We start from the raw sequence: 23,290 nt of genomic DNA on the forward strand, positions 1-23,290 counted from the left end.
TGTATGTCTGTTGTCAGTTGCTCTGTCTGTCTGTCTGTCTGTCTATCCGTCTATCTGTCTATCTCACTGTCTGTCTCTGTCTCTCTCTGTCTCTCTCTCTGTCTGTCTCTCTCTCTGTCTCTCTCTCTCTGTCTCTCTCTCTGTCTCTCTCTCTTAGTCTCTCTCTCTGTCTCTCTTTCTTAGTCTCTCTCTCTCTTTCTTAGTCTCTCTCTCTCTTTCTTAGTCTCTCTCTCTCTTAGTCTCTCTCTCTCTCTTTCTTAGTCTCTCGCTCTCTCTCTTTCTTAGTCTCTCTCTCTCTTTCTTAGTCTCTCTCTCTCTCTCTTTCTTAGTCTCTCTTTCTCTTTCTTAGTCTCTCTCTCTCTCTTAGTCTCTCTCTCTCTCTTTCTTAGTCTCTCTCTCTCTCTCTTTCTTAGTCTCTCTCTCTCTTTTTTAGTCTCTCTCTCTCTCTTTCTTAGTCTCTCTCTCTCTTTCTTAGTCTCTCTCTCTCTTTCTTAGTCTCTCTCTCTCTCTCTAGCTCTTTCTTAGTCTCTCTCTCTCTCTCTTTCTTAGTCTCTCTCTCTCTCTTTCTTAGTCTCTCTCTCTCTCTCTCTTTCTTAGTCTCTCTCTCTCTATTTCTTAGTCTCTCTCTCTCTCTTTCTTAGTCTCTCTCTCTCTTTATTTGTCTCTCTCTCTTTCTTAGTCTCTCTCTCTCTCTCTCTTTCTTAGTCTCTCTCTCTCTCTTTCTTAGTCTCTCTCTCTCTCTCTTTCTTAGTCTCTCTCTCTCTTTCTTAGTCTCTCTCTCTCTCTCTCTCTTAGTCTCTCTCTCTCTTTCTTAGTCTCTCTCTCTCTCTCTTAGTCTCTCTCTCTTTCTTAGTCTCTCTTTCTCCCTCTTAGTCTCTCTCTCTCTCTCTTTCTTAGTCTCTCTCTCTCTTTTTTAGTCTCTCTCTCTCTCTTTCTTAGTCTCTCTCTCTCTCTCTCTCTCTCTCTCTTAGTCTCTCTCTCTTTCTTAGTCTCTCTCTCTCTCTCTCTTAGTCTCTCTCTCTTTCTTAGTCTCTCTTTCTCTCTCTTAGTCTCTCTCTCTTTCTTAGTCTCTCTCTTTTTTAGTCTCTCTCTTTCTTAGTCTCTCTCTCTCTCTTTCTTAGTCTCTCTCTCTCTCTTTCTTAGTCTCTCTCTCTCTCTCTTTCTTAGTCTCTCTCTCTCTCTCTTTCTTAGTCTCTCTCTCTCTCTTTCTTTGTCTCTCTCTCTCTCTCTTTCTTAGTCTCTCTCTCTTTCTTAGTCTCCCTCTCTCTCTTTCTTAGTCTCTCTCTCTCTCTTTCTTAGTCTCTCTCTCTCTTTCTTAGTCTCTCTCTCTCTCTTAGTCTTTCTCTCTCTTTCTTAGTCTCTCTCTCTCTCTTTATTTGTCTCTCTCTCTCTTTATTTGTCTCTCTCTCTCTATCTTTCTTAGTCTCTCTCTCTATCTTTCTTAGTATCTCTCTCTCTCTCTCTTTCTTAGTCTCTCTCTCTCTCTCTTTCTTAGTCTCTCTCTCTTTCTTAGTCTCTCTCTCTCTTTCTTAGTCTATCTCTCTTTCTTAGTCTCTCTCTCTCTCTTTCTTAGTCTCTCTCTCTTTCTTAGTCTCTCTCTCTCTCTCTTTCTTAGTCTCCCTCTCTCTCTTTCTTAGTCTCTCTCTCTCTCTTTCTTAGTCTCTCACTCTCTTTCTTAGACTCTCTCTCTCTCTTTCTTAGTCTCTCTCTCTCTCTTTCTTAGTCTCTCTCTCTCTTTCTTAGTCTCTCTCTCTCTCTTTCTTAGTCTCTCTCTCTCTCTTTCTTAGTCTCTCTCTCTCTCTCTCTTTCTTAGTCTCTCAGTCTCTCCCTCCCCCTCTCCCTCCCCCTCTCCCTCCCCTGCAAGAGGTCGGTGAAGGGAGAAACTCGATGCAACCACTGAAGTAGCGCTGTGGGTTTCCCTGAACCCACCCCGTCGTTAGAGAAATAAACGGTAAAAATTAACCCTCTTTCAAATGTATGGGTTCAGACAAACCCGCATCGTCGTTAGAGGAATAAACGGTAAAAACCCTCTTTCAAATGTATGGGTTCAGACAAACCCGCATCGTCGGGAGTGTGTAGTCAAAAGCGGCATCCGGCAAAGGTTAAATTCTGCACATACCCAAGATAAGCAAAATAGTTATTTACATTAATGTGCTAACTTTTATGAAGATGCATTGATAAACACTGACACACACTGAAGAAATAATGCACTGTAGCAACATGCCTCTACAACCAACCCCGATACATTCACACAGTTCATCCAAGCACAAGTCTATATATTTGAAGCGGTATTTATTTCACCTGTACAATGTTAACACATTTTCATCGCATGCGCTTTAACTCGCACGCACCTTTACAAGTTTAATTGTTCTGTTGTTATTTTATACATATGATTCAATTGTAACCAAAATTAAAGTTTAACTCATAAGCATAACAAATTGTACATAAAGATTTGACCATCACAGAAGTTCAAAGAAATCATATTTGAAATGGATTTGTAGAAATAAAACAGTTGTGAATATTAAATCTGAAGAAATAAATGAGTTGCGTTTAGCATAATGAAATATATTGAAGTGGTAATAATCATAACGATAAATTTCATGACTACATTTTACAATAACAAACAACCATGCACGCACATTGACAAAACTAGAGCATGAGCAAGGCATCTTAATCATTGTTTTCCTCTTCTGATAAATACAGCTGTTACTACAAATTAATTTGCATGCTGTAAATATACACTCCATAAATCTTCTTCTGCGTTCGTGGGCTGAAACTCCCACGTACACTCGTGTTTTTGCACGAGTGGAATTTTACGTGTATGACCGTTTTTACCCCGCCATTTAGGCAGCCATACGCCGCTTTCGGAGGAAGCATGCTGGGTATTTTCGTGTTTCTATAACCCACTGAACTCTGACATGGATTACAGGATCTTTTACGTGCGCACTTGGTCTTGTGCTTGCGTGTACACACGAAGGGGGATAAGCCACTAGCAGGTCTGCACATAAGTTGACCTGGGAGATCGGAAAAATCTCCACACTTAACCCACCAGGCGGCCGCGGCCGGGATTCGAACCCTCGACCTTCCGATTAGGAGGCCGACGTCTTACCACCCCGCCACAACGCCCGTCGTCACTCCATAAATAAACATCTTACTAAATCTCTTGTAACTCTATCATGAGTGCACTTTCTGGTCCAAGTCGGCTGTAATAGTTCATACCATCATTCTAGAAAATCAGTGACTTTCCTGCTGATCTATCACTTAAAAGTAAAGGCAAGCAATGCACACTAACTGCTCAAGTTCAAAGACCAGAAGTCTTTAATTAAAACCTTCTCATTTCAACATTTTCACTCTTACATCCTCAGTTTCACAAAAAGAACATAACAATCATTCATCAAAATTTGCACACACTACTTGCAAACCGGACATGAACAATAAATAAGGCACACAATTCAAATCAAGGAAATTGGTTCTCAAATTATGTAGTGTGCTTCGAATAAGGTGGGTTTGAATGAACAAACACAGATATTGTTAAAAGTTTTAAAACAGAAAACAGCTCCACATTATTTTTTTGTAACCGCCGTTTCCAAATGTGGAGTGCTGAAGATAGATACATACACAATTGCACCAATGGTTCTTTCATCTATCAGGACATATACAAATGCGTAACCAGTCAACAAGTTACTCGTGCACACACTTTGCAAAAAACATAATCCTTTCATACTTTTGTTCATTAATTCTGGAAGAAAAACATAGGAGGAGATGAGAGAGAGAATAAAGGACATGCACACAAACAAACAAACAGCACACACACAAAGTGGAAATATTCCAAACACATAAGGGGTGGAGGGGGGCTGGGGGAGATGCTGTTTGGAGGGTTACAAGTCAAGAATTTATTTTTAAAACCTGCCACGCATCACAGCAGACACCAACCACTCTCGCTGCCCACACGTTCTATTCAGCCTATGACTATGCATTCCAAAGAATATATCCAAGTTTAGCGCCAGAAAGCTCAATCTCTTACTTGAAGAGAGAAATATATAAATCTTTGACCGCCAAAGCCTGAACACTTTCTGCACAGAAACTGACACCTCTCCTTTCGCGACATTTGGTACAGCATGAATTATGCCTACAGGATGGGAAATGCATCAAATAGGTGTGGAGGGGGGAGCAGGAGCATAACATTTTCATCAACAAATTAGCCGCACTGACTGTATTGCATACAGACTAACTTGGCATGGATATTTTGATGTTAATCAAATAACAGCGTCAGCACCAAATAATACTTCTTTCAACCAAAGTACCCCGTCATGACTCTAATCCATTAAATAAAACCATGGGTATTGATACCAACATGTACTTTCCTTTCATATTGTATTCACTTCAGAGTTTGTGCAGTGCTAGTTAAACACATGTATTTTTTAGCTCAAGTTTCTGAAACTGAAACGGCTGGAAGTAAAAACATTGTCCATCTAAGTTTTCATACATCATTCAGCCTGTGCTGACTGACCCCTCTTAACTAATACATTTACCGTTCTCTCTGACAATCTCTCAATGAAACAGCAGAGATGTGAAGCCAGACATTCCAACACTGTACCATTATCACCACATTTTAAAAATAAAAAAATCTGGAATGCCCAAACAAATGCTTACCCTTTCAATCTACATACGTGTACAAGAAAACTTGGGGAGGCTCTTTCAAACCTGGAAGATGCTATGATTGGTTCTGAAGAAGTTTCGATCTATCTAGAGTCTCTTGTGTGACCTATCCCTTGGTGGGCTTCATCAGTTTTTCTAGCACTTTAATGCCGTTCTCCTCATACTCGCTGCGCATCATCCAGAAGTCGTCTTTGTCTTTCATGATGTCCGCCAAAACCGAACCGCCCAAGAACACCATGTGCTTGCGCCGAGGAGGGTCTTCAATGCGAATTTTGAATTTCTGCACAAACGGTAACAAAAATATATCAAAATACTGCTTTTTTATCACAGAGATCATGTAATACTGTATACATTACAAAAGAAAATGTTAATAACATTGTAGCAGAAAGCAATGTCTGTCCCTTTCTGATCGCAGTTGATCTATTATTTTCTAGCAAGATAAATTATGAGTATGGCAAAACTATTGTGATTAGAGATGCCCAACAAGAAGTTAAAAATGCACAGAAAATCCCCACCTTCTCTTTGTTACACTAGAATACTAAAAATGTTGATAGCAAAAAAAATCTCTACCTTCTCTTTAAAACACTAGAATACTCAAAATTGTTGGTAAATGAACGGTTCAAAAACACGACATGTGCACAGCTAACACTGATTACAGATGAGAAAACTCCAAGACAGCCTAGATCATAGACCATTTATCCTGGACCGCCAACTAGCTCTCTCTCCGCTCTTTCTCTCTATTACGAGGTAGCGGCCTCTCGCATTTAGGAACCTACGCTTACAAGCCTTTCAGAAATCAGGGGGACGTGATATCTGGTGTTGATTGTAAACATGGACGAAGTTGCCGAGGTAAGTTCTGAAAATGCTAAAATAAACTCAGCAAAAGTGCATATGGAACATGTTTTTCGATGCGTTTTGTTAAGTTTAGTAAAATCCAGTTCATTGTCACCTCCCATTGTCACAAATAACTGGAGCGTGCTTTCTTTTCACTGTCTTCGAATCGCTGGCCTTTCAAACCGGACGCGACGCGCCCCTGAAAGTCGAGAGTCGTAACCTCGAAGGGTCACGTGACGAGTTGGCGGTCCAGGCTATTTGGTCTATGCCTAGATGTACCCGGTATACATTTTCACAAGAGAGCTCTGGGCTGAGATGCACAAAAAAGTTACCACTCCCAACAGGAGCCAGCCGCGGAACTGGATTGGTTGAAATCACACTCACACACACCTGGGCTTGAACTAATCCGACCCCACAGTTGGCTCTTGTTCGGGTGCTAACTTTCTCGTGCACCTCAGCCCTCCAACAAAACAACATCCAAGGAAAAACAGCTACTCACAGAAAGCCGAGAAGTATCCCCCTTGAGCACTCTCTCCAGGTACAGCTGCTTGATCTCGCGCTCGAGTCGGGAGGGCAGACCCGGGTACATGGTGGAGCCGCCAGACAGCACGATGTGCTTGTAGAAGTCGGGCCGCGTGTCCATGTCCGCTGCCTGGATGGTGTTAAAGAGCAGTTCTGCCACTCCCACACCGTCCACGTTGATGAGATGGGGCTGGAACAAGGCTTCGGGCGCCTCGAACCTCTCCCCGCCCACCTTGATAATGCGTCCATCGGGTAGCTGTGGTAAGAAAAAAAAAGTAGGTCTTTAAGCGGTGGTGATTGGTTGATGACGAAAGTTTCTGTTGTCTGATTTTCAGTGCACATTTGAGATTTTAGATCACTCGAACTTTTAGTAATAGCAGTAGACAATACAACAACCAAATGAGCACTGGCATGCATGCACACGCACAACAAACAAAACAAAATTCAACAAAGATAGTTTTCAGAAAAGTTGCCTGTTCAGTACTTCTTAGAGGATAGTTCGTCAATCTGCATCAGAAACAGAATTTCATCACAACAGGCGCTTTATCTTAGTTCTTGGTAGTTTTATTAGTACATAAAGAACACTACAATCATCCAAACACACACAATTAGGTTTTTCAGCACACCTGGTACACAGCAATGTTCAGTAAACATTTTAGTTTTCAGATTTCTTGATATGGTATTACTACATGTATTAGACAATGCAACAACCAACCAACCACTTGCATGCAAACACACACTCCGATAGAAAATATGGTGATGCTTTCCAAAAAAAGTTGCCTGTTCAGTACTTCTTAGAGGATAGTAAAAGTTCGTCAGTCTGCATCAGAAGCCGAATGTCATCACAACAGGCACTTTACCTCAGTTATTCTTTAGTTTTTCAGTACACCAAGTACACATCAATTTTTCATATCATCCACACACACAATTATAGGTTTTTCAGTCCACCAAGTACACGTATTGTTTTTACAAATTTGAGTTTTCTTGACATTATGGTATTTGAAAATGCAACAACCAACCAACCACTAGCACAAATACACACACACAAACTGGGAGAAATATAGTGAAAATACTTTTCACAAATATTTCCCTGTTCAGTACTTCTTAGAGGATAGTAAGAGTTCGTCAGTCTGAATCAGAAATGGACTCTCATCACAACAGGCACTTTACCTCCGCACTCTTCAACTTTTCAGTACATTAAGTATTCAGTAATTTCTGATACCATTGTCATTGACACACACAATAAAGTTTTTCAGTACTCCAAGTACAGGGTAATTTTCAGTACACATTTTAGTTCTTAGGTTTCTTAACATTATGGTATTTGACAATGCAACAACCAACCAACCACTCGCACAAACACCCACACACGCGAAACAATGACAAATATTGTGATGATACTTTTTTTTTTAAAGTTGCCTGTTCAGTACTTCTTAGAGGACAGTAAACATTCGTCAGTCTGCATCAGGAACAGAATCTCATCACAACAGGCACATTACCTCAGTTATTCTTTAGTTTTTCAGTACACAAAGTACACAACAAATTTTTCATATAATACACACAAACCATTATAGTTTTTTTCAGTACACCAAATAAACAGTAATTTTCAGTACAAATGTGAGTTTTCTTGACATGGTCTTTGACAACGAAACAACCGACCAATCACTTGCACAAACACCCACCCACACATGCAAACAAGAAAAAACATGGTGATGATACTTTTCAAAAAAGTTGCTTGTTCAGTACTTCTTAGAGGATAGTAAGAGTTCATCAGTCTGAATCAGAAACAGAATCTCATCATGACAAGCACTTTACCTCAGTTCTTTTCAGTTTTTCACTAAAAACTACAGATGTCATTCACACACAAAACAAACATTTTCAGTACACCACATACACAGTAATTTTCAGGACATTTTTTGTTCTCAGTTTTTATGATACATTAGGCCAAAAAAAAAAATAGGTCTGTTTACGGTAACCCGACCGACCCTATTTTTTTCGCGCGACCCTAGACTTTTTTTTTGGCATTTGGGGAAAAAAAATAAATCTTTTGTTTTTTGGGCAAAATAACGTAAAAATATGGTTTTTTGGAAAAAAAAAAAAAAAAAAAAAAATCCCGACCTACCGACCCTATTTTTTGGGCCTATGTTACCTAAAACAGACCTTTTTTTTTTTTTGGCCTTAGAGAATGCAACAACCAACCAACCACTTGCGTGCACGAACACACACACACAGCAACACACACACATACACACAGGGAAAAACAGTGAAGATACTTTTCTGAAAAGTTGCCTGTTCAGTACTTCTTAGAGGATAATAAGAGTTCGTCAGTTTGCATCAGAAACAGAATGTCATCACAACAGGCACCTTTTCTCCACACTCTTCAGTACACCTTTCTTTCTTTCTTTATTTGGTGTTTAACGTCGTTTTCAACCATTCAAGGTTATATCGCGACGGGGAAAGGGGGGAGATGGGATAGGGGAAAGGGGGGAGATGGGATAGAGCCACTTGTTAATTGTTTCTTGTTCACAAAAGCACCAATCAAAAAATTGCTCCAGGGGCTTGCCATACTGCTTGACTAAAATCTTTACAAACATTGACTATATTCTATACAAGAAACACTTAACAAGGGTAAAAGGAGAAACAGAACCGTTAGTCGCCTCTTACGACATGCTTCGGGTAAATTCTTTCTCGTCCCAACCAATATGGGACTCCCCCTAACCCGCGGGGGGTCTTCAGTACACCAACTGACCAAGTACACAGTAATTTCTCATTGACACACATAACTAAGCTTATTGATTATGCTACAGAAAATGCAAACATAGAAAATGCTAACATACCACGTATGGCTCCACTAAGACTGTGGTTTCCAGGGCTAGTTTCTGCTCCTGCTCTACATCATAGGCCGTGTAACACAGCTTCTCCTTCAACATGCGCACCGTCTCAAAGTCTGCAGAGTGGTTGAAGGCATAGCCTCGCAACAACAGCAGCTGTAACCATGGTAACAAATAGCTGTTATGGTCAGTTTACATTGCGCATCAAACTCTATACTGTCGCAACTGTAAAAATTTAAAATAAAAGAAGAAAAGTTGACAGCCGTTCCTGGTGGAACTTCTTTTCACAGCGACAATGACCTGTTCAGTACTTCTTAAAGGTTAGGAAAACTCATCAGGAAGAATCAGAATTTAAAGTCATCACCACAGGTCTCTTGTTTGTTCATATGTCCGTTTTGAATGGTCAATAAGATACATTTGATAGATTTGATGACAAGTCTACAAACGCTTACTTAGGCCACACAAAAAAAGTTGTATGTTTCTGGTCACCCGACCCTACCTCGTTTTTTCCCGCTGACCCTAGACTTTTTTTATTGCATTTGTAAAAAAAAAAAAAGAAGAAAAAAAGCGTCAAAACGAAAGTAACAGACGGCAGACGACACAAGGGGGATAACCCCGCATCCCTTTTGTCTCATTTGTTTTGTAATGTGTTGTCTTTCTCTTTGTATAGTAAGTCCAGTCTCTTTGTGTCACTGTATAGTTATTTTCTACCCTGACAACCCAACAACAACAAAAATAAAATAAAAAATCCCTACCTACCTACCTACCCTATTTTTTTTAGCCATGTTACCAGAAACATACAATTAAACTTTCTTTTTTTTGGCCTTAAGTTAAATGATCAATACAAACAAATAATCATGTCCAAAACCAGGAAAAAAAAGTGAAGAGGAAGACAAACTCAACAAAAAGCATCAAATCGTGGAGGAGTAATGACAATATTTTGTTTGATACATTCTGAGAAAGAAAATGTGAATTTAAACCTTGATTAAATATTTGGTGATGTCCCGGCCGGCAATGTCCAGTCGTCGGGTAAGGTGAGGTAAAGAGAAACCGTCGTACACAGGACAGATGTGGGTCACACCGTCTCCAGAGTCCACTACAACTCCAGTCAGCAGACCTACACACAACATTTACAAAACATTACACACATATTTCAAATTTGTACATATTTGCTCCTACTTCCCTCTCTTATTCTTAGTTATATCACCACTTAACAGGAGCACTTTATAAGTTAAACGGCTTTCGAGAAAAGAAATGTACAAACTACCATGCCTATGCCTGTTCAGTACTTCTTAGAGGATTAAAGGTAGTTCATCACTGGAGAAGCAGAATGAAATAGTTGATCATCATCACAGGCAGTTTTCTCTTCTTTAAAAAAACAAAAACGTTTTCAGTTTCAAGAGCAAGGTTACAAAATAGTTGCAAATCACATGTCATAAACACTAAACCAGACATGCCTAAACATAGTTCTCTACATTTTACTTCACAAGCACGTTAAAACTCTTCCATTCGAACTGTAAAGTTTACATAATGATGAACTGGAACAAATCTTACCTTGTGCATACAAGGTGAGCACAGCTTGGATAGCAATATGTACGCTGTCAAACTTGTACTTTTCAAACATCACCTACAAAGAAGAAGACACAGGTCTCATTACAGTAACTTATACTGACAATAATCAAGTAGAAAGTTAGTTAAAAGCAATGCAGTCAGTGTGAAACTTTCTCAAACATTTCCTTTCTAACATCTTTCACATTCATGGTATTTGGACAGGTGTAAGTTTCATGTATAAGGAAAACACTAATTGAGTGGCTAGCTGGCTTAGCGTTTCAGGCCATAACTGCAGAAGGCTCAAAAGCAACAAGGAAAACTTGACAGCCTCTTTTTAATTTTGTTTGTCTAAATCAGGAAGTATTTCAATGAACAAAAAGCTTTGCCAGAGTGCAGCACAAGACCGAACACATCTTCACACAAAAATCAAGAAATGTTTTTGCAGTTACCAGTTGAAGACTGCTTGAGGGGTGCATGCATGTAAATTGAAGGGTGTGTCTCACATGGTGGGTTTTTTCACAGTGCAACCCTGAAACTATGTAAAATCAAAACCTAAAGCACAGCAGGGGAAAAGAACCCAATATTACAACTCTACTTGCATTTTTGAGTCCCTATCACTTTCAGAACAGATCTTCAATTAAAATACAAAATTTTCTAATAAAACCTTACCTCCACCATTTTTTCTCGGTTCTTCATGGGGTTCATAGGGGGCTCTGTGAGCAGGATGCGAGCTTTCTGTGTGTCAACGTTGAGGCGATCAGGACCGAATGTGTGGTCGTAAACGTGGATCATGTCTTCCCAATTACGAACTATGCCATTGTCCATTGGGTAGTTGACCTCTAGCATGGATCGTAATTGACTGGCTTCATCACCCACCATCAAATCCTGCAACAGACATAAAACCATACAGTTTGACAGAAGGAACCTCAAATACCAGTATAATATAACTCGACTGTTGAAGTGAATTATTGAATTTTGAATATGATTTCAAAGCAGATCAACTTGTTTGTCTCAAGCATGAGAAATTACAATGGTGAATCTTGGATGTCACGTGTGAGTGTGAAAGCGAGCCTGTGAATTTAGAAGAGTGCCTTAATTTGGAGTGTGTAAAAGAGGACAGCACTTTTACTTCACACTCACAGTGTTCTAATTTAAAGGCAATGAGCGTGCTCACCTTCACTTCAATATTGCCAACTTTGGCTGTAGATCGAATGATGGGCCTTCCGACCAGCGATGGAAAGATGTGTGCTGGAAAGTTGGAGCCTGCATAGCCACACTTGACAAACTGCACATGGAACAAGACTACCATGAGCAAACAATGTTTGGACACCTAGTTCTATATAAAAACAAACCATTGCATTTGGCTGCATCTGCTTTTATCTTAAGTTAATTATGAAAAGATAACCAGGGTTCGACACTAGCGGGGGCGGGGGGCGGAACGCCCCAGAGTTTTGTGTTCCGCCCCAAACATTGCCGAAGCTTGGGGCCCACTCCGCCCCAGGATAAATTCCAACAATGACAAACCGAAAATTCTAATGCCAGAGCCAATCACTAAAAATCGCCAGTCAAAGTCGTCACTGAAATTTGCGTTACGATCAATGCCGCAGCCAAGAAAAAAAACATTGAAATCGTCGAAGGACAATGCCGCAAGGGAAATAACTCCCAAATTGCGCTCTTTCGTGTGAGAGATAAGTATCGCCTTCAAATGCCAAACGCAAAATGTGGCAATATATCCCTGGTGTAAAAAAAACATGGAAATGAAGATGAAGAACAGGGTGAAGAGAAACGAAAAAAGGAGACCGATGTCGTAATTTCAATGTCAAATGGTTGAAAGAATGTGTACGATGAAAAAAAACAGACAATGCATTGCCGCACGTGAATACTGAGAGTGGGCCCCAGATTTTTGTTTTCCGCCCCAGCAATTTCCATCTCTGGGGCCAGTGTGGCCCCAGGCCAAATAAGTTAGTGTCGACCCCTGATAACTTCTGGGTGTGCATCCATCATACTATGTTTCAAAAGAACCCCAATCAACTGATGCAAAAAGATGGAAAAACAACAATATCAACTGTAATTAAGATGTTGAACTGTAGGAATCTAAGAAGCAAACTATATGCAGTGGTGCACCCTAAGTTAACCTGTTGACGAAGTCCAGTTAGTTTTCCTGTGTTTATAAATTTTATATATGACTGAGTGGGTGTTTTTTTTCATTTTGGTCTGCTCCACCGTGCTTTGAAGTTGAACTCCAAGTCCAACTTGCTCTACATGTCTACTCGCTTAAGTTGCACTGTGTCTCAAAAGTGTATGTTTATTTTTATTTTTCTATCTTCAATACATGTTACAGTCATCTTGAGGCTTCCAAGAATGAGAAAATGTACAGACACAGGGAGGTTAACGCAACAGTAAACTTGTAAATGAGCAACATATACGCAACAGAAAACAAAACAATAAAAATATGGAAGATTAGATTAAGATGACATATAAAAACAGAAATTTATGACAAGGAACTAGATTTGTTGCAATGATACATCGTCTGTCCAGTGATTTCACTCATCGATCTCACTTCTTCCGGGTTTGGGGTATGTAAACAAAATGCGAAAATGCATTTGAAGTACATTACGACGACACTAAATTCTTGCAAATGACATTGTAAACTTACTCCTGTGCCATTGTCGCACACGATAACTTTCCTCCCTTTCGAATCCATTGCAGATTACGTTCGATTCTATCGACACCCCCTTACAACTTTCACAAGGAAGCCATTCGTGAAGCCGGAAGTACCGCCCAATGAGTAATGCTGATACACGAAACACGACCCTTGATTGGTTCACTTCGCCATGCTAACCAATAAGGTGTGTTCTTTCATTGCTACACAAGAATCAAGATGGCAGCCCGCTGCAAACTGTCTGCAATGTTGTTTATTCCGTGCTTGTTTCTGATTTTATGCATGTGTGTTCCCTTGATATCATGCAATTACAAACTCAAAGATTTAGAATTCAACTTCAAACCAGGCGATCCACTCCCAAAGATCTTTACAGCGGACGACATAGCCGAATTTGACGGAAGCGATGTAAGTGGGCGTTCATTACTTCCCTTGGAGCTGGAGTGTAAATAATCGTCTGCTTCACGTGTTGTCAGCAGTCATTAGTCAGCAAATAATTACGTGTCTCTTCTTTATCTCAACGTGTCACACTGAAAGACACTGCAGGGGTTAAGTGAAAAGGAGGCGAGGATAATTGTTATAGTTGAAACCGATGTTGGTTCAGAGAGCTGTATTTTACATTTAATCACCCTTGAAGTTGAACTCTCACCCAAGTTTACAATGAATGTTACATGAGTACACTCAACCTCAAGGAAAAAAATACGCCCCACACACACGGTCGTTTCAAAAGAACTTCATTCATCTGTCTTTGTTCACAGTCTTTCTCTGTTCTTTTCTCTTTTTGTGGGTTTTGTGTTTCCCCATCGTGCCTGTTTTCGAGTATTTTATTTTTCCAACAAACTCCAAAAAACAGCTATAGTGTCAGCCACACAAAAACTTAGTTTGTAGGTGTATGGTAAATTAGATTAACGTTTTTGAGATTCTAATTAATATTGAATTGCAAAATGAATAACAGACTACAGTACCCGTTTTGATAAAATTAAAATAAAAAGCATATATTTGAGCTGTTAGTGAAACTTTGCTGCAGGTTACACTTTTTTATTTGAACTTTCTTGTCAATTTTTCTTCACAAAGTAAAATAATGGTCTCATGTACCTGAACATTGTTTTGCTTTCAGCCCAGTAAACCAATCTACATGGCTGTAAAAGGCGTGGTCTTCGATGTAACCTCTGGAAAAAGTGGGTGCAAGTTGTGTGTGTGTGTGTGTGTGTGTGTGTGTATATTATATATGTGCGTGTCTGTCGGTCGGTCTGTCTGTCGGCCTGTCTGTTATGTGTGAAGATGGAGCTTTGGGGTTAAAATAGTTAGGGGTGGAAGTTTCAGGGATCGGATGTTGTTTTTGTGGATTTGTTTCCCTTTGAAGTGGTAAATATTCTGAGCCTATGAAAGTGTAAGTTCTGTTACATAGTAGTTGTAGTTTCCAAAATATTTCCAATTTTTTTTTGTTTTCAGTGAGGAAGTGTATTTTTACCAAAATATACTCATATGATCACTGACATTTTTATTCGTATATGTGATATAAATGACAGGAGATGTTGATGGAATACAAAGTACCAGGATACGTACAAATAAAGTACAAATAAACTGCTCGCCTGAAGATGAACTTATTACAGTCGGGCCTGTCTATAACGACCACGGAAGGGACCGAGCAAAAGTGGTTGTTGTAGATAGATAGTGGCTATGGAAAGATGAATTATGCAGAAGAAAAAGTCGTCGTCTTGGATTCATCGGAGTAGTTGTTGTGGGCAGGTGTTAGCTTTTGAGAGGTGGTCGCCAGGGCAGTTTTGACTGTATTTAATAAGTATTTTGATCAATAACAAAGCCTGTTGACATTTTTTTTTTAAATGCAGGTATAAGTAAGAGGGCTTTGACATGATGACAGCCAGTGTTCACTAAATGGCTGCAATAACTGATATTCATAAATTGTGCCTTGGAGAAGGGTGTAAATTACTTCCCTTTGACCATGATTATATTGAATAGGGATCGAGGCATCTATGTTGTGATTGTTGCCACAAAGACAGTACATGTACCTGGGTTTGTTTTTGTACCTTTGAACTGTTTTCCTTTGTGTTAGACACTTACTTATCATCATTATTCACATGTTTTTTTGTTTATGTTGGTCATTTGAGCCTTTTTTGAATATTTCAATTTGTTTTAAGTCTTGACCCAACGTCGAGCTTCATCTTAGTGATTATCTCCCTTAGACTGTAAATTGCAGCAAAGGTTTTGCAACTTGTTTAGAACTACATGTAGTTTTTTTGTTGTTTGTTTATTTGTTGCTTAACGTCCAGCCGACTACGCAGAGCCATATCAGGACGAGGAAGGGGGGATGAAGGGGGCCACTTGTCAAGCGATTCCTGTTTACAAATGCACTAACCCATTACTTGTGTCCCAGCAGGCTTTAGTAAAACTAAATTAATACCTACTGGAAGATTACCAGTTTCCAGTATGTTAAAATAGGCTTAACCTATCTACTGCTGGACTTACATCAGAACACTAATAGATTAAACTATACATGAATCGCGAGACAAGCGGCAAGAGATTTTTGGAAAAAATACAGGTGAATGAGCAAGAAGGCAGAAAAAAGAAAAGAATTCATGAAGAAAAAGAGAGCATGACAGGAAAGAGGAACCAAAAATCTACCTAACAGCAAACTAGAAAGCTCCTGCGGTTCCAAAAACAGGAGGGGCCTTTAATTTCATAACCGCAGTGCCCCACTGCGGGACTACATGTAGTTGCACATGGGTTGTTTGTGTGTGTGTGTGTGTGTGTCTGTGTGTGCATTGCAAATGTGCATGATCCAAAACCCTGATTTTATCACTGTTTCTTTTCAGGGTTTTATGGCAAAGAGTCTGACTACAATGTACTGACAGGAAAAGATGCTACAAGAGGTTGCGCGAAAATGTCTTTGGAACCAGAAGATCTGACCCATGACCTTGTAAGCTGGTGACTTAGAATAGATATATGTGTGTGTGTATTTGTCTGTCAGTCTGTATGAGCATGTTTCCTAAGAAACTCTTGTGAATGGATAATTGAAATAAACAAAGAAAAAAAAGGTATACATTGATATACATATATAGTGAACAAAAAAATGTAACTACCTGTACCTCTGAAATATCGTCTGTACATGGCTTAAAAGAGAAAATTATTCAAAAACAAAGAAAATAACAATGATCAGCAACAAGCATTTTCTTTCACAAGGAGTAAGAAAATCCTTTCACTCACACACAAGCAAGCACATTGCTGAGTGAGACACACACACACACACACATACACACACTCTCTCTCTGTCTCTCTCTTTCTCTCTCTCTCTCTCTCTCTCTCTCTCTCTCTCTACCATGTGAGATAAAGGGGTCAAGCACGATTAAACACTTCAAATCGCAGCTTCGCAAATATCTGTTGTCACGAACAGTTGCATTCTGAAGCTGTTTCTAGCAAGAATGCATTGCTATCACTAACCTAAATATATTTTGTTGATGATGATAATGATGATGATGATGATGATGATGATGATGAAGTTGTTGTTGTGTGTGTGTGTGTGTATGTGTGTTTGCGTGCGTGTGTATGTGTGTGTGCGCATATGTGTATGTGTATGTGTGTGTGTGTGTGTGTGTATGTGTGTGTGTGTGTGTGTGTGTGTGTGTGTGTGAGTGTGTGTGTTGTTTTGAGTGCGAACGTGATTGCAGGCATGCGGCGCGCGCGTGTGTGCGAGACGATTTTTCTTTTCCTTTGTATTATATTGACATACATGTACATTTCAATGTTCTATTATGCATTATGTAGTCGTATAGGTAATGTTGTAATTAGTAATACTGTATGATTGCGATTGACAATTTTCCTTTTATTGTCTTAATTTTTATGTCTTAGTTTAGCAGGGACAGATTGTAAAACTAGGCGTGAGCCTAAAATCTCCATCCTTGAGTAATAAAGTTCGTTCGTTTGTTCGTTCTCTCTCACACATGCAATTGAGAAGAACAATTGTGGGCGGGGATGTAGCTCTGTCGGTAGCACGCTGGATTTGTATCCAGTTGGCCGCTGTCAGCGTGAGTTCGTCCCCACGTTCGGCAAGAGATTTAGTTCTCAGAGTCAACTTTGTGTGCAGACTCTCCTCGGTGTCCGAACACCCCCCATGCGTACACGCAAGCACAAGACCAAGTGCGCACGAAAAAGATCCTGTAATCCATGTCAGAGTTCGGTGGGTTATAGAAACACGAAAATACCCAGCATGCTTCCTCCGAAAACGGCGTATGGCTGCCTAAATGGCGGGGTAAAAAACGGTCATACACGTAAAATTCCACTCGTGCAAAAAACACGAGTGTACGTGGGAGTTTCAGCCCACGAACGCAGAAGAAGAACAACAACAATTGTGGAAAAGAGACGTGCGCCAACCAGACTGCTGCTCACTGAACAGTTACTTGCACCATTTAAAAATGCAGTATATAAAAATATATACGTGTAGTATATAATTATACAGTATTATATAAATTGTCCATGTTAAACAATCTAGACACAGCCATCGTCGAACGCTGAAGAAGAAGAAGAAGAAGAAGTCCATGTTAATAATTAATTGCTGATCACTTTTCTTTGCAGTCGGGGCTATCACCAGAGACCCTGAAATCGCTGGATGAAATTTTTGAAGGAACCTACGTGGAAAAGTATCCTATTGTGGGCTACATGGACTATGTTGTGGAGCAGTACCCTGAACAGTTCAACAAGAAATCAGAACTGTGATTATTGTACTTGTCTTGTTTCTCTTCTATCTTTCCATGAAAGTCAGAGTCTTATTACGTTCTTGAGAGAATGGTGGTGGCTTGAAAATGAGTCTTATTATGTCCATCATTTTTATACCTTTCCACGAACAGTTCACACCTCACGCAAAAATCAGAACTGTACATCTTATTCTTTGTTGTATTTCTTCCTTTTTTTCTTATCACTGACCAAAGTGATGCTGGCATGAAAATCAGGATATTTTTATTGTCCGTAATGATAATCATTATTTTCTTCATTTTTTTTTAAGAATGTTTTGTCATTGCTTTATGCATAAAGGCCAAGTAGCTTAATGATTGCATGTTTGTTATGACAAACGTTTTTGTCTTCATTTTCTTTGGAGAATTTTTTTGTTATAATGTCATTTATATTCCTTTATGCCAAAAGGCCAAGTAGCTTAGTCACATGGGCTCAGATGTTGAACTTGAAGTGATGTCTAACTAGTTAAACAGTGGATCTCTCAACCCATGACTATTTTTCTGCTTGTCTGATAGGATGTTATTCAGCACAACGAACATTTCACTGCCTTTTAGCTGTTCCCTAATAAAGCCAAGTAAGTTTTGTTTTGCGGTCTTCATTCAAGTTTTGTCTTCCAGGAATTAGCATCTACGTCCCACCTATTTTTGTGGAGAATACTATGCAGTGGTCTCGGCGTGTTGGATTAATAACCATGTTGTATTTTGATTTTTTGTTACAATGCTCCACCCCAGTCAACATTCCAGTAGATCTGTTTTTTGACCTGTAGGCATACATGGTTTTTTTCAAAAATGCCACCAACACAACTATAACTCCCAGCCCAATCTCGTTGCTTGTTTGTCCGTTATACTGTATGTTCGTCTTCAAGTTTTTCAAGTCTTGGATTGTGTTTATGATCAAATCAAAGATCTGTTTATTAGTGCTGAGGGCATTTAATTGCATTGCAGGCACTTTCTTGCATTGCATTGTATTGAATATGGTTCAGGGGACATAATTATGTTATTCCAGTGAAAAAGCTTATTCTTTGAAGCTCATTTCTAAAGTTTGAATAATTGTTAATTCTGTTGTTATACTTTGTGATACAATGTGCACCTGGATGTATACATGTATAATTGCACGCACTTATTTGAATGACTGGTTGTGATGAACAGGAAATACTGTCCCTTTCTGGAGTGTATGTTCTAACTTTTTGGTAAAGTAACAAAAACTGTACAAACTTTAAACATTATCACCAATATTTTATGAAAATCAGAATTTACTGGGAAGACAAAGTACAATCCTTTCACTGGTCTGTTTGATATTTTTGCTCAACTGGAAAATGTTACAACGATTTCTGTGCTTGAAAGAATATGTGTGGATGGATTTTTTCATATTTTGGTTGTGGTGCTTATCTCTTTCAAATTTGAAAAAAATTCTAAACTGTAAAAAAAGTGTTAAGTGTGAATGAGAAACAATGAATTTAATATGCAGAATGATCATTTATCCTGTAATTTGATGGGGTTTTGTTTTGTTTTGAGAATTCAACAATTTACACAGTTTGGGAAGGGTGATTGTTTCTCTCTTTTTTTTAACTTCTAACTTCCAGTTTTTCAATGGCATTCAAAGCACACTGTGTTCTCATTATATAAATTAGATAAAGAAGGCTCAAGAGTAGAGTTACCCCCCGCGGGTTAGGGGGAGTCCCATATTGGTTGGGACGAGAAAGAATTTACCCGATGCTAACCAGCATGTCGTAAGAGGCGACTAACGGTTCTGTTTCTCCTTTTACCCTTGTTAAGTGTTTCTTGTATAGAATATAGTCAATGTTTGTAAAGATTTTAGTCAAGCAGTATGTAAGAAATGTTACGTCCTTTGTACTGGAAACTTGCATTCTCCCAGTAAGGTCATATATTGTACTACGTTGCAAGCCCCTGGAGCAATTTTTTGATTAGTGCTTTTGTGAACAAGAAACAATTGACAAGTGGCTCTATCCCATCTCCCCCCTTTCCCCTATCCCATCTCCCCCCTTCCCCCGTCGCGATATAACCTTGAATGTTTGAAAACGACGTTAAACACCAAATAAAGAAAGAAAGAAAGAAAGAGTAGAGTTAAAGTAAAACGCGCTGTTTCTGTACTACAATTACTATGTACAATCAAAAAATGTTTTTGATGTGTTTCTTTACAGACCAGATGGTGTGGGGGGGTTTCCATTTTGATTGTCCTGTGGACAAACAATGCACACATTTGTTTAAAAAAAAGTGCCTTTACTTTCAATAAATTTGTTATTTTCATTAAACACCTGTGTGTGTGTGTGTGTGTGTGTGTGTGTGTGTGTGTGTGTGTGTGTGTGTGTGTGTGTGTGTGTGTGTGTGTGTGTGTGTGTGCGTGTGTGTGTGTGTGTGTGTGTGCACCTTTTCAATCTAGTTTCCCGTTTTCCTTCCTTTCTTTTGTTTTTAAAAGAAATAGAAGTTTCCATAACTGCTTGAATCTTTGGGAATTTGCTTCAGTCTACTGTACAATCATTTTTACATTTAGTCAAGTTTTGACTAAATGTTTTAACGTAGAGGGGGGAATCGAGACGAGGGATGTGGTGTATGTGTGTGTGTGTGTGTGTGTGTGTCTGTCTGTGTGTGTGTGTAGAGCGATTCAGACCAAACTACTGGACCGATCTTTATGAAACTTGACATGAGAGTTCCTGGGAATGATATCCCCGGATGTTTTTTTCTTTTTTTCGATAAATACCTTTGATGACGTCATATCCGGCTTTTTGTAAAAGTTGAGGCGGCACTGTCACACCCTCATTTTTCAATCAAATTGATTGAAATTTTGGCCAAGCAATCTTCGACGAAGGCCGGACTTCGGTATTGCATTTCAGCTTGGTGGCTTAAAAATTAATTAATGACTTTGCTCATTAAAAATCTGAAAATTGTAAAAAAAAAATAAATGTTTTTAAAACGATCCAAATTTACGTTTATCTTATTCTTCATCATTTTCTGATTCCAAAAACATATAAATATGTTATATTCGGATTAAAAACAAGATCTGAAAATTAAAAATATAAAAATTATTATTAATAAAATTTCCGAAATCGATTTAAAAACAATTTCATCTTATTCCTTGTGGGTTCCTGATTCCAAAAACATATAGATGTGATATGTTTGGATTAAAAACACTCTCAGAAAGTTTAAAAAGAATAGAGATAGAGAAAAGCGTGCTATCCTTCTCAGCGCAACTACTACCCCGCTCTTCTTGTCAATTTCACTGCCTTTGCATCGAGCGGTGTACTGACGATGCTACGTACGAGTATACGCTCTTGCTGTAAAAATGCAGTGAGTTAAGTTTCATTCTGTTAGTTCGACAGCTTGACTAAATGTTGTATTTTTGCCTTACGCGACTTGTTCTCTCTGTCTTCATCCAGCTCGCATTCACTCTGTCATTACTTGTCAGGCAAAAAAAAAATAGGTGTGGTTAAGGTAACATAGCCAAAAAAAATAGGGTAGGAAGGTAGGCAATCACTTTTTTTTTGTTTTACTTTTTTTTCTAATGTGTACAAATTAAACCTACTTGACAGGGAAATAAGTGTGCGACTCGAGCGCTGTCGCTTTCATTGCGTTTTCTGCACTCGGTTTTTTTTGGTTTTTTTGACAAATGTAATAAAAAAGTTATAGGGTCGGCCCCTAAAAATAGGGTAGGTCGGGTTACCGTAACCACACCTATTTTTTTTTAGGCCTTACTTGTACTGTGGAAAGTACTAGTAAGATCCCCCCCCCCCCCCCCCCCATTGCTTCACCCAAATTAAGACACCCTTTCCTCTTAAGAACTTGCTTCTTCAGATTTTCTGTCCATAACCTCTGTACATTTTAAATTTGATTTAAGTCTCCCTCCATTATTTTTCCTGGGATTCTCAGATTTTGAAATGGGGGTTCCTTTATCTGTATTATACAGGGTGACACGAAAAAAACAGATCCCACCAAAAGTTTAATATTTTCTGAAATAATCAGCCGATTCTTTTATTTTTTCAGGTGAGCCAAGCTGAAATGATGTTCTAACAGCCCACCAAGTTTGAGCTTCAAGATGTCATGGACAACGGAGCATAAGACATTTATAGTCGAGGCCTATTTTCGCCGGCGAACAGATTTGCTCGGGCTGCGCACAACAGACTCTCTGACTGAATCAATATTCCTCGGTGTCCTTGCTGATTTAGGTCGACCAGAGTGGGATCCCCTGTTAGGGTTTTTACTATTGAGGTTATTGACAGTCCCATGGTCTCTGAACTTATCCCTAAATCAGCAAGGACACCGAGGAATATTGATTCAGTCAGAGAGTCTGTTGTGCGCAGCCCGAGCAAATCTGTTCGCCGGCGAAAATAGGCCTCGACTATAAATGTCTTATGCTCCGTTGTCCATGACATCTTGAAGCTCAAACTTGGTGGGCTGTTAGAACATCATTTCAGCTTGGCTCACCTGAAAAAATAAAAGAATCGGCTGATTATTTCAGAAAATATTAAACTTTTGGTGGGATCTGTTTTTTTCGTGTCACCCTGTATGAAGAGAAAGGAGAACTGGTTCAAAGAATCTTTTTGTTGCGGAAAGCATCCCAACAAACAAAGCTGCCAAGTAGCCATGAGACTGCCTGGTGGTACCACGGACGTATCAGAAATCGATGGTTTGATCGATCCAGTATTGTATGATCGGATGACGGGGAAAGGGGCTAAGCCTGTGTGATGAAAGTTGTTACTGGTTGACGAGGAACATAAGAGTGTTTGTCAATCGCTGGAAGAGATCTGGCAGTATAACAACCCGCCAGGCAGACAGATGATGAATTGATAGTGCTTGTTGGTCTACGCTTTCTAAAAAGTTTTGTCTCCCCCCTCTTCCTCGTCCGGCTTCCATTCTCCCGGCATTTTGGACGTATAACTATGTACAATTATATATATAAAACAGGTATGTAGTTCCCACTGTTTGTAGAATCGGTATTTGTTTTGGATTTATTTGCTATTGTTAAACTGAAAAGTAGTGTACTGGTAATCTTCCAGTAGGTATTAATTTAGTTTTACTAAAGCCTGCTGGGACACAAGTAATGGGTTAGTGCATTTGTAAACAGGAATCGCTTGACAAGTGGCCCCCTTCATCCCCCCCTTCCTCGTCCTGATATGGCTCTGCGTAGTCGGCTGGACGTTAAGCAACAAATAAACAAACAAACAAACAAACAAACTGAAAAGTATGCGCTTACATGTTTTTGTTGTCGAATGACGAAAGGTGCTTTCGTCATCGTGCGGAACAGACTGATGTGTAAAAGACGAAACAATCACATAGTGACGTAACAATCATCATAGGCCTTTCATCTCTAGTTATATATAGGCTAACATAGCGCATTGTGCCTCTTTTCTTACCCTTAGTGACGCAAATGGTATTTCCAGCCCCCGAACTTTGATGTGTCATATATATATATAGAATCAGAAACTGACGAAGACGGGATTCTGGACTGACCCTTGGAAAGGATAGAGGCCAGTTAG

General features: G+C 39.3%; 2 protein-coding genes and 2 non-coding genes across 4 annotated transcripts; 1 reads left to right on the top strand and 3 right to left on the bottom strand.

Annotated features, from left to right (window-relative positions):
* Nucleotides 1–2,275: 2,275 nt before the first annotated feature.
* LOC138951906 (actin-related protein 2) lies at nucleotides 2,276–13,202 on the bottom strand. Its single transcript, XM_070323465.1, has 8 exons — nucleotides 13,051–13,202; nucleotides 11,569–11,679; nucleotides 11,064–11,279; nucleotides 10,398–10,470; nucleotides 9,824–9,960; nucleotides 8,850–8,999; nucleotides 5,993–6,271; nucleotides 2,276–4,939 (listed from the first exon to the last, which is right to left on the bottom strand). Exons 1-8 carry the CDS (start codon nucleotides 13,096–13,098, stop codon nucleotides 4,766–4,768), a joined length of 1,188 nt encoding a protein of 395 aa, XP_070179566.1. The 5' UTR covers nucleotides 13,099–13,202; the 3' UTR covers nucleotides 2,276–4,765.
* LOC138953999 (small nucleolar RNA SNORD61) lies at nucleotides 8,302–8,370 on the bottom strand. The gene has a single exon (XR_011451669.1). It is a non-coding gene; the product is annotated as a small nucleolar RNA SNORD61 (small nucleolar RNA).
* Nucleotides 10,122–10,196, bottom strand: LOC138954000 (small nucleolar RNA SNORD61). Its single transcript, XR_011451670.1, has one exon. It is a non-coding gene; the product is annotated as a small nucleolar RNA SNORD61 (small nucleolar RNA).
* A 31-nt stretch (nucleotides 13,203–13,233) lies between the features above and the next one.
* LOC138951907 (uncharacterized) lies at nucleotides 13,234–20,071 on the top strand. The gene is made up of 4 exons (XM_070323466.1): nucleotides 13,234–13,461; nucleotides 14,171–14,231; nucleotides 15,888–15,991; nucleotides 17,644–20,071. Exons 1-4 carry the CDS (start codon nucleotides 13,276–13,278, stop codon nucleotides 17,782–17,784), a joined length of 492 nt encoding a protein of 163 aa, XP_070179567.1. The 5' UTR covers nucleotides 13,234–13,275; the 3' UTR covers nucleotides 17,785–20,071.
* Nucleotides 20,072–23,290: the final 3,219 nt, after the last annotated feature.

The sequence above is a fragment of the Littorina saxatilis genome, linkage group LG17 (assembly GCF_037325665.1).
Source record: "Littorina saxatilis isolate snail1 linkage group LG17, US_GU_Lsax_2.0, whole genome shotgun sequence".
Lineage (NCBI taxonomy): Eukaryota > Metazoa > Mollusca > Gastropoda > Littorinimorpha > Littorinidae > Littorina > Littorina saxatilis.

Bases quoted from the DNA above. Each gene is read 5' to 3' on its own strand.
- LOC138951906 (XM_070323465.1), bottom strand. From the start codon at position 13,098: ATGGATTCGAAAGGGAGGAAAGTTATCGTGTGCGACAATGGCACAGGA. The intron at 11,680-13,050 runs GTAAGTTTACAA...TTCCATGTGCAG, and splicing joins TGTGCGACAATGGCACAGGA to TTTGTCAAGTGTGGCTATGC. The intron at 4,940-5,992 runs GTGAGTAGCTGT...CCGTTTGTGCAG, and splicing joins GGGATACTTCTCGGCTTTCT to AAATTCAAAATTCGCATTGA.
- LOC138951907 (XM_070323466.1), top strand. From the start codon at position 13,276: ATGGCAGCCCGCTGCAAACTGTCTGCAATGTTGTTTATTCCGTGCTTG. The intron at 14,232-15,887 runs GTGGGTGCAAGT...GTTTCTTTTCAG, and splicing joins CGATGTAACCTCTGGAAAAA to GGTTTTATGGCAAAGAGTCT. The intron at 15,992-17,643 runs GTAAGCTGGTGA...TTTTCTTTGCAG, and splicing joins AAGATCTGACCCATGACCTT to TCGGGGCTATCACCAGAGAC.